This window comes from Echinops telfairi, unplaced genomic scaffold (genome assembly GCF_000313985.2).
Source record: "Echinops telfairi isolate 266 unplaced genomic scaffold, ASM31398v2 ScPeMD7_18;HRSCAF=68, whole genome shotgun sequence".
Classification (NCBI taxonomy): domain Eukaryota; kingdom Metazoa; phylum Chordata; class Mammalia; order Afrosoricida; family Tenrecidae; genus Echinops; species Echinops telfairi.
In genome coordinates, this window is record NW_022103915.1 from 84,253,022 (window position 1) to 84,262,454 (window position 9,433).

Genomic DNA, 9,433 nt, shown 5'->3' on the forward strand with positions numbered 1-9,433 from the left:
ACAGTGCATTTGGGGTTCGTTCCACCAGGTCAGACAATGTTAATCAAGCTTGTTACTTAGAGGTTCTGAAAAGATTGTGTAAAAAGTCCTGATTTGTGGCAGACGGGGGACTGGTTTTGCCACCATGACCAGGCACCTGCTCACGCAGCCATCTCAGTGTGCCAGTTTTTGGCAAAACCAACAGGCCTCTCTTGACCCACACACCTTCTTCACCTGATTTCGCCCTGTGAAACCTCTTTTTGTTTCTGAGAATGAAGAGGGACATGAAAGGATAGTGATTTGAGGATGTAGAAGAGGTGAAGGGAAAAAAAACGAGGGAGGTGCTGTCAGCCATCCAAACAGATGAGTTTGAAAAATGTTTCCAAGAATGGAATCACAGATTGGACCAATGTACTGAGTGTAGTGCAGAGTGCTTTGAAGGCAATTGGGTTGTTTTGTAAAAAAAAAAAATTAAATACGTAACTTTGAAAAATATATATTCCGGTTTTCTTTGGGTACCCCATGACCCCCATTCACCCTCCTGCCCTCTGACCCCCCCCATTCTCTTGCCCTTTCTCTGCTCAGCTTGCCCCATTCTCTCTGCCAACACCAGCCCCTCTCTCACTCACCCTTCCCGTATCGTATCCCTTGCCACCCAAAGGCAAACCTAGAGAAGGTGTCCCGGACGCTAGAGGACCAGGCCAATGAGTATCGCGTGAAGCTGGAAGAGACCCAGAGGTCCCTCAACGACTTCACCACCCAGCGGGCCAAGCTGCAGACTGAGAACGGTGGGTGCTCCAACCAGCCCTCTACCGGCCCCAGGCTGGGATGTGGGCTCCCCCACCGTGGCCCTCCAACCCTCCTTCCCACCTCCAGGAGAGCTGTCCCGGCAGTTGGAGGAAAAGGAGGCTCTGATCTCGCAGCTGACCCGAGGGAAGCTGTCCTACAACCAGCAGATGGAGGACCTCAAGAGGCAGCTGGAGGAAGAAGGCAAAGTACGGCCCCACGGGCACTAGGGAGATGTGGTGGGTGCTAGCTCTGGGGCACTCGCCTGAAGGCTGGAGATGCAGCGTGGAGAGCGAGCTCTGGGATAGAAAGCCCCTCTGGTCTGGGCTCTCCTACTCTCAGCGAAAGCCACGCTCATTGCCACGGAGTCGATTCTCACTGAGAGCCAGCCTTCACGACAAGGCAGAACTGCCTTAAGAATCTTGACTCTTGATGAGAGCAGAAGACCCCGTCCTCCTCTCTCTGAGCTGGCTGGTGCTTTCGAGCCGCTCACCTTGGGTTAACAGGCCAACGCCTAAGCCCCGCAGCACCAGGGCTAACTGACACCCTAAAATTCATTTAATGGTGCTTTTTTTAGTTCAAAGGGACACCTTGGGAGGCTACTTAAATTTGGTGGGGTTCCTAGCTTGGGGCTGGGTTGAAGTTCAAATAGAAGAGAGCAATCTAGAGAAATAGAGAGGGCATCCGCAGGATTCTAAGTCATCTCTCCGTGCCTTGCCCAGCCTCCATCTCCTCCCCTGTAAAGAGACAGCAATGACAACGTTGCCTGCTGCGTGCGGAGCCCAGGAGGAATGGGCACCGACCATTCTGCAAATCACTCGGTGCCTATTAGCCTTCCTTGTGGCTAGAAGCCATTAAGCCATGGCAGGGAGTCCCACCCATCTCAAGACCTGTACAAATGGTCACATGTTCGGCTGCTAACCTACTGATCGGCCGTGCACCCAGGGGTGCCCAGGAAGAAAGGGCTGGTGACCTCCTTCCCCCACAGCAGCCACTGAATGCCCTCTGCAGCACAGCTGGGCCCTGACACCCACCGTGTCCCAGGTGACTTGGCTCGCTGGCAGCTGGTCTCAGGATCAATCATCCAGCTCCACCAGGCATGTGGTGGTGGGTGAGGTGACAGGACCATGTAGGGACTAGCTAAGACACAGGCGAGGACTGGGGTTGCCTGGTGGACAGAGCTGTGTCCATCGCTGGTCCCCTCGTCCCCCCAGGCGAAGAACGCCCTGGCCCACGCGCTGCAGTCAGCCCGGCATGACTGCGACCTGCTGCGGGAGCAGTACGAGGAGGAGACGGAGGCCAAGGCGGAGCTGCAGCGCGTGCTGTCCAAGGCCAACAGTGAGGTGGCCCAGTGGAGGACCAAGTACGAGACAGACGCCATCCAGAGGACCGAGGAACTGGAGGAGGCCAAGTGAGTGCTGGTGGCACAACCCAGGCCAAGCGCCATGGTGAGAAGGGGCCGGCCAGTACACCCCCCACCCCCGCCTTGCCGGCCAGCTGCAGAGGATCAGCCCAGGGGAACCTTGGGGCCCGTTTGACAATACAGGAAGACCCTGCCCCGGGCCCACCTCCTTCTCCTCTCAGGAAAGCTTTTTGCTCGCGTTATGTTTCTCATCCGAATATAAGACGAACAAAAGGTTTGTCTGAGGGCAGAGTGCTCCCACCTGGGCAGATGCCATGGCAGGAGGAGATGGTGGGAAGCCAGAGCCCAGCTCTCCTCCAGGCCACAGCATAGCAGGGTCACGGCATACCGCCTGCAAGGCACTTTTGGGGGTTGTGGGTCCTCAACCCCACCCACCCACCCAAGAGGCTGCCTGGTGCCCGGCCTTCCTACCAAGTGTACATCTTAGTCTCCAAGGACGTTTTTCCCAAGGGCTCATGTTGCTTCTCCTTGCCTCCCACCCCCTGCCCACCTTTCCCCCCGGGCAGGAAGAAGCTGGCCCAGCGGCTGCAGGATGCCGAGGAGGCCGTGGAGGCCGTCAACGCCAAGTGCTCCTCCCTGGAGAAGACCAAGCACCGGCTGCAGAACGAGATCGAGGACCTCATGGTCGACGTGGAGCGCTCCAACGCCGCCGCCGCCGCCCTGGACAAAAAGCAAAGGAACTTCGATAAGGTGGCCGCCTGCGCAGCACCTTGGCCCGGGTGGAGGGGGGGTCCAGGGGAGGGCGCCGGGTCAGCGGGAGGCCAGAGGTGCGCTCCTTAGAGGCAGGAGGTCCAGGAACCACAGGGCAGGGTGCAGGACCTGGAGCAGCTCCCACAGGAGGGGTCCCGCGGCGGTGGGGGAGGGGCGCGGGAGCAGCGCGGTGAGTGGCCCCCAACCCCGACCCCCGGGCAGATCCTGGCTGAGTGGAAGCAGAAGTACGAGGAGTCCCAGTCCGAGCTGGAGTCCTCGCAGAAGGAGGCGCGGTCCCTGAGCACGGAGCTCTTCAAGCTCAAGAACGCCTATGAGGAGTCGCTGGAGCACCTGGAGACCTTCAAGCGGGAGAACAAGAACCTCCAGGGTGCGTCGGGGGGGCGGGGCATGGCCTCGGTGGCAGTGACCCACGTGTCGGGTGACCCAGTCCTCCTAAAGTCACCCACACGAAAAGATATGCCCAGCCAGGGGCCCTGGCAGCCCCCACTCAGGGTCCGCTCCCACCCCTACAGAGGAGATCTCAGACCTGACTGAGCAGCTGGGTGAAGGAGGGAAAAATGTCCACGAGCTGGAGAAGATCCGTAAGCAGCTGGAGGTGGAGAAGATGGAGCTGCAGTCGGCCCTGGAGGAGGCCGAGGTGAGGGTCTGACTCTGCCTGTACCTCATCTTCTCTCCCATCTCTGGCTCTTCTGTGTTCCTTTGCGGGCCCGATCCTAACTCCAAGACAAAGTTTCTTGTCCTTGAACCCAAGGCCCTCTCACCCTCTGAAGCCTCTTATCCCTGCCTTGTCCCTCTGTCCTCACCCCTCAAAGGCTCCCTTGGACAAGTCACAAGGGTACTCCGCCATGGTGGGGCCCTGTGGCTTCCAGTACCCTTGACTACCTCCAACACCAGCATCTGCACAGAGGACAGCATCACAGGCGGGTCGGAGGCTGTAAGAGCCGTTTTCCGGCGTGGTTTTTAGTTTTAGACTGGCAACCATAACCACTAATCAGAGACGTGCTCCTTAGAGGCAGGAGGTGCAGGAACCACAGTGCAGGGTGAGGAGGTAGGGGCTCTGCAGATAGTTATGAGGGGCATGGGCTCAGAGAGAAAGCAGCCCCGCGTGTGATGTCCTGGGGTGTTGGCCAGGTTCTCCATCTCAGTGCGCCCCGTGTTCACATCTGTAAAGTGGGATTCGTTGTCCATAACCCATAAAACTGCATGCACGGTCTTTATGAAGATCAAGAGAAGGAACGCAATGCGGGACTTCATGTCATTCAGCTGTCATTTGATTCAACCTCACGAACTTGGAGAAAGCCTGGAGAGTTGGGGCTTCGACTTTTCTGACTCGAGGATGAGGGACCTAGGAAACAGAGAGTTTCGAATCTGTGGTTCTGAAATTCCTCTCTCTTTTTTTTAACAATACTCCGTCTGGAGTCAGACATCCAAGCCATGTTCGGGTTGGAGGATTCTGGCAAGTGTGAAACCCAAACTTTTTCCTTGACTATGGAAGCCCAGTGAGTCAGGAAGCCCATCATGTCCTGCCTTACAATGCCTTCCAGGACCTGGGGGTGCTGGTACCACTGCACACTCTCTTCCCGGTTCTGTTCTCCAGAATACAGTGCCACAGCTGATCTCTGCCTCCCTCCCTGCCCCTGGGTCCTGACCATCTGCCCTGCACCCTTTCTCCCCTCTCCAACCTCACCCACTCCACGCAGGCCTCCCTGGAGCATGAGGAGGGCAAGATCCTCCGGGCCCAGCTGGAGTTCAACCAGATCAAGGCGGAGATCGAGAAGAAGCTGACAGAGAAGGACGAGGAGATGGAGCAGGCCAAGCGCAACCATCTGCGTGTGGTGGACTCGCTGCAGACGTCCCTGGATGCGGAGACGCGCAGCCGCAATGAGGCCCTGCGGGTGAAGAAGAAGATGGAGGGTGATCTCAACGAGATGGAGATCCAGCTCAGCCAGGCCAATAGGACGGCCTCGGAGTCTCAGAAGCACCTGAAGATCGCCCAAGCCCACCTGAAGGTAACAGAAGCTGGGTATCTCATCACAAGGGTCGGGGATGGGGTGGAGTGGAGGTGTCCAGGGAATGGTTAGGGCCAGGAAAGGGTCTTGGGCTCATGGACATAAGGGAGTAGGTGTCACCTACCTCCTGGTCTTGGAGGCCAGGGGAATGCACAACTGACCAAGTCCCAACGTCGATCCCAGATGCCCAGCCTCCCTGCCAGAGGAGCAGATGAACAAATGGGCCCCTGTCCCCTCCAAGTGACAAGGGGAGATCTGTGACGGTGGGATGGAATGAGAGGCTGTCTGGAGAGGGTAGGGTCTGGGCCTCTCCTCATGGCTCTTTCCCGATTCTCAGGACACCCAGATCCAACTGGACGATGCCGTCCGCGTCAACGATGACCTGAAGGAGAACATCGCCATTGTGGAGCGGCGCAACACCCTGCTGCAGGCCGAGCTGGAGGAGCTGCGGGCCGTGGTGGAGCAGACGGAGCGGTCCCGTAAGCTGGCCGAGCAGGAGCTCATCGAGACCAGTGAGCGGGTGCAGCTGCTGCACTCGCAGGTAAGGGCGTTGGGGCAGCCGCGTAGAACCCTGCTGAATGTCAGGTGGTGCCAGGATAGCTATGGAAACCAGATGCTCTGGGTGGGGGCGAGCAACCAGCATCCCTAATTACGTCACCTCTTGGGCCAACGCACGTGGTTAGGAGTTGTTGCCAGAACCACTCTCTTGACAAAGGGGCTCTGATGGCAAGACCGAAGAGTGTCGTGGTTGATTGGTGATGTCTGTCAAAGTCACAACCCTAGAAGTGGTGGGATGCACCCTACTATTTGATGTCCGCAATCTAGAAGAGAACCTCCCTTTGCTCTGAACCTAGGGGACTTTGGACGTTTTAAGAATGGCCGCAATCCCCTTCACCCTTAGGTGACGTTCCTCGAAACGGAGTCACTCTACATCTAGACACAGTGTCCAGAACATATCTAGCGTCACAGGGCATGAGGGCGAAACACGAGGGCAAAGCAAGGAATGGCCTGAGAAGCACGGGCTGCTGTGAAAACCCAGCCACGAAACCAAGCCACTTGCTGTGAACCCGTCCCCACCCACGGCTCTGCTCCGTGTGCGTCAGAGCAAAGCTGAGCTCCGTGGGGTTTTCAAGGCTTGATTTTTTCCAGTAGGACCGCCAGGCCTTTCTTCCAAGGCGCCTGTGGGTGGATTCGAAGAGGCAACCTTTGGGTTAGAAGCCAAGTGCTTCCCTCTTCCTGCCACCCAGGAATGCCTCAAATCAAAGCACCCGCTTGTGGGTGCATTCTGGATAGAGGCATGGGATCGGGTGAGAGCGAATACGTGGCCAATAGTTTTCTCTGCCAACGTCTAGAACACCAGCCTCATCAACCAGAAGAAGAAGATGGACGCAGACCTGTCCCAGTTGCAGACTGAGGTGGAGGAGGCCGTGCAGGAGTGCAGGAACGCCGAGGAGAAGGCCAAGAAGGCCATCACGGATGTGAGTCCCCTGGAGGAGATGCCCTGGCTGCCGCCACGGTGCCTGCTGGTCCTGGTCCAGGCGGCGAGAGTGTAAGGACTTGCCTAGACCGTGTGCGCCCTTCCCTGGCCCCCAGGCTGCCATGATGGCGGAGGAGCTGAAGAAGGAGCAGGACACCAGTGCCCACCTGGAGCGCATGAAGAAGAACATGGAGCAGACCATCAAGGACCTGCAGCACCGGCTGGACGAGGCCGAGCAGATCGCCCTCAAGGGCGGCAAGAAGCAGCTGCAGAAGCTGGAGGCCCGGGTTCGCGAGCTGGAGAATGAGCTGGAGGCCGAGCAGAAGCACAACGCGGAGTGGGTCAAGGGCATGCGGAAGAGTGAGCGCCGCATCAAGGAGCTCACCTACCAGGTGTGGGCAGGGCAGGCGCCCGGGACCGGGGCCCTATAAAGAGTGAATTGGGAATAGTTGTTCTAGCCTCCCCTTCGGGCCCACACAGAGCCTGGGCCCTGGAGAAGGACATCCAGTCCCCTACTAGGGAAGCCATCCGCCCTCCCGCCACTCTCTCCTCAAGAACTGTCTGTAGTTTATGTTTCTTTTGCATGTTCTGGTGTCTGCGGAACTTGCGTCCATGTGTTTTCTAGTGAATGGAAATCCCATGTCTACTTCCTGAAGGCTCTTCTAACCAGGCTTTTTTTAAAAAATCACTTTAAGTGTTAAACAGGAAGGCTTCAGAGTAATCCAAGGAGCCTTCCTCCCTCCCACGAGCTGAAAGGGAAAGACATCGTGTGGCACTTTAGGGATAAACGTTGAGGATAAGAACAGATGCCTCAGAGATTGTCCGGGGAGATGTTGCCACAATGGATAGCAGGTCTTGGAGAAAGAACCCTCCAGCATGTCCTAAGACCTCTGCAACCCTCAGAGCCTTTCGCCCCTGACCTCACTTTTCACAGGGGGCCCGGGAAGGAGAGATGGTGGGAGCAGGGGACAGTGACCCGTTTGACGGTTGGGTGCCCGAGCTGACGCAGACCCACCAAGGGGTCTGCATAAGCCTGGCGATGGCGTCTGAGTGGAGGAAACAGGGCAGACCGCGATTCAGAGATAGGCTGGTCACGGGAGGGTGCAGCCAGGGATCCCGGTTCCTGAATCCTGGTTCCGTACAATTCTTAGACCGAGTCCCTGAGTGGCTCCGTGTGTTCTCGCCTAGTGCTGCTACGGCATCCCTGCGTGCATTGACGGAGACCGGATTACTGCGCCTGCCCAGATAAACACAGGCTCCAACGCAGGCAGTTAGGCAAGGGGGAGACACAGCGCTTGACAATGTCCCCCTCTTCCAGCCTCCTCCTGGTTACTCCTCTAGTCACTTGGGACCCACCAGCCTTTCTTTAGCTACCTTCCTCCTCCAGGCCGGCGCTGGAACAGACCCGCTATGACATAGTGTCACCTTAGGGAATCCTGTTTGGGGTGAGCCTCACCCAGCTTTAGGAAAAAAAAGCCCTCGTTGTTTTTTTTTTAATATCCCTAAGACTCTCGCCTTGCCCCTTTGATGGACAAGTGAGGTCAGAGATGGAATCTTCCCCACCACCTCTCTGCCCTGAGCTATTGGATCGGGGGGCAACTCAAGATGTGGAGAGAAGAGTGGGGTGATGAGCAGAGGAAAGATGCTTGCTTTTGCTACTCCCACCAACTGACTTCTTGCCCACCCCCACCCCATGCCCCTCTCCTAGACGGAGGAGGACAAGAAGAACCTGCTGCGGCTGCAGGACCTGGTGGACAAGCTGCAACTGAAGGTCAAGGCCTACAAGCGCCAGGCCGAGGAGGCGGTATGTTCATTGCCCTTGCCATCCTTTCATACACAGACCGACTATGTGCAAGAACTGGTGAGCAGGTGGCCTGGACAAAGGCTCGCTGTCCCTCCTGACTCTCAGACACTTGATACACACTTGCCATGTGCCCAAGAGCCGTGTTGATCACTCAGAGTTGGCAAGGCCAATGCTCTACTGGACCCAGCCCCTGCCAGCAAAAAGTTTACAATCTATATACCTGTAAGCCCAAGAGAAGGTAGTGTGGGCACTCCTGCCAGCACGTGGCAGGTAGACACTGTGGCAGGGAGGGAAGGAGCCGGGGAGGCTCGACAGGAAGGTAGCTCTGAGCTGGGGCCTGGGAAGAGGACCTGACTAGGTCTACAGCCGTGGGGAGTCCTTGTAGGTGGGCCAAGGTGTGGCTGTGAGGCATTCATGCACCCACCTGTGCAGAGAGCCTCTGGCTGGACGGGGCAGTGAAGCTGGGCTCTGAGCGGGGCTGGCACAGCCAGCAGGGGAGCCCTCTTGAACAGTGAGTGGCCCTGGAGGGAGCACACACATGGCATGCGAGAAGCAGGTGAGGAGGGAGCCGAGACAGGAGCAGGTTACCACTGGGGAGGCTGGCTTGGGAACTCAGGTGATGGCCAGGAGCCAGGCTAGGCTAGGAGTCTGGAAACACCTGTCTTCAGTCCCCTCTTCACCTTATACTCCCACCGGGCAGGAGGAACAGGCCAACACCAACCTGTCCAAGTTCCGCAAGGTGCAGCACGAGCTGGATGAGGCGGAGGAGCGGGCGGACATCGCCGAGTCCCAGGTCAACAAGCTGCGGGCCAAGAGCCGGGACATCGGGGCCAAGGTGGGACAGCCCACCCCAGGTTTCACCTGTTGCACCCACGCACACACACTAACACATGCTGTGACGTGAGTGCCCTTCAGAGTATGCACTCTTCGCCCTATATTTGGGCAGCCCAGGGGGTCCCGCAGCCCCGGCAACCTGAGAACGTCTACAGAAAGTCCCAGCCTCCAGCCTGTAAACCACAGAGAGCTCTAGCAGGGAACCCTGAGAGCCCGAGGCCCTCATTGGGGCTCTGTAGTATTAAATAAAAAATGACGCAGAGGGAGGTGGGGTGCCAGCCCCCACTGCTAATACTCCTATTACTACTACTCGGATTCAGTAATACTACTTCTGGGTTCAGTAATGCACAATTGTACGGTTGAGATATATAAGTATTATATTAAAGTCATCGAGAGCATGAGAGATAATA

General features: G+C 57.4%; 1 protein-coding gene across 1 annotated transcript in view; it reads left to right on the plus strand.

The window, feature by feature from the left end:
* LOC101661144 (myosin-6) overlaps nt 1-9,433 on the plus strand; it is a 28,859-nt gene that overhangs the window by 18,389 nt on the left and 1,037 nt on the right. The window contains exons 25-36 of the mRNA XM_045287662.1: nt 565-767; nt 856-974; nt 1,980-2,176; nt 2,695-2,878; nt 3,101-3,266; nt 3,412-3,536; nt 4,600-4,908; nt 5,246-5,449; nt 6,261-6,386; nt 6,502-6,777; nt 8,094-8,189; nt 8,890-9,024. Coding sequence (XP_045143597.1) covers nt 565-767; nt 856-974; nt 1,980-2,176; nt 2,695-2,878; nt 3,101-3,266; nt 3,412-3,536; nt 4,600-4,908; nt 5,246-5,449; nt 6,261-6,386; nt 6,502-6,777; nt 8,094-8,189; nt 8,890-9,024 — 2,140 coding nt within the window. The remainder of the gene's footprint in view (nt 1-564; nt 768-855; nt 975-1,979; nt 2,177-2,694; nt 2,879-3,100; nt 3,267-3,411; nt 3,537-4,599; nt 4,909-5,245; nt 5,450-6,260; nt 6,387-6,501; nt 6,778-8,093; nt 8,190-8,889; nt 9,025-9,433) is intronic.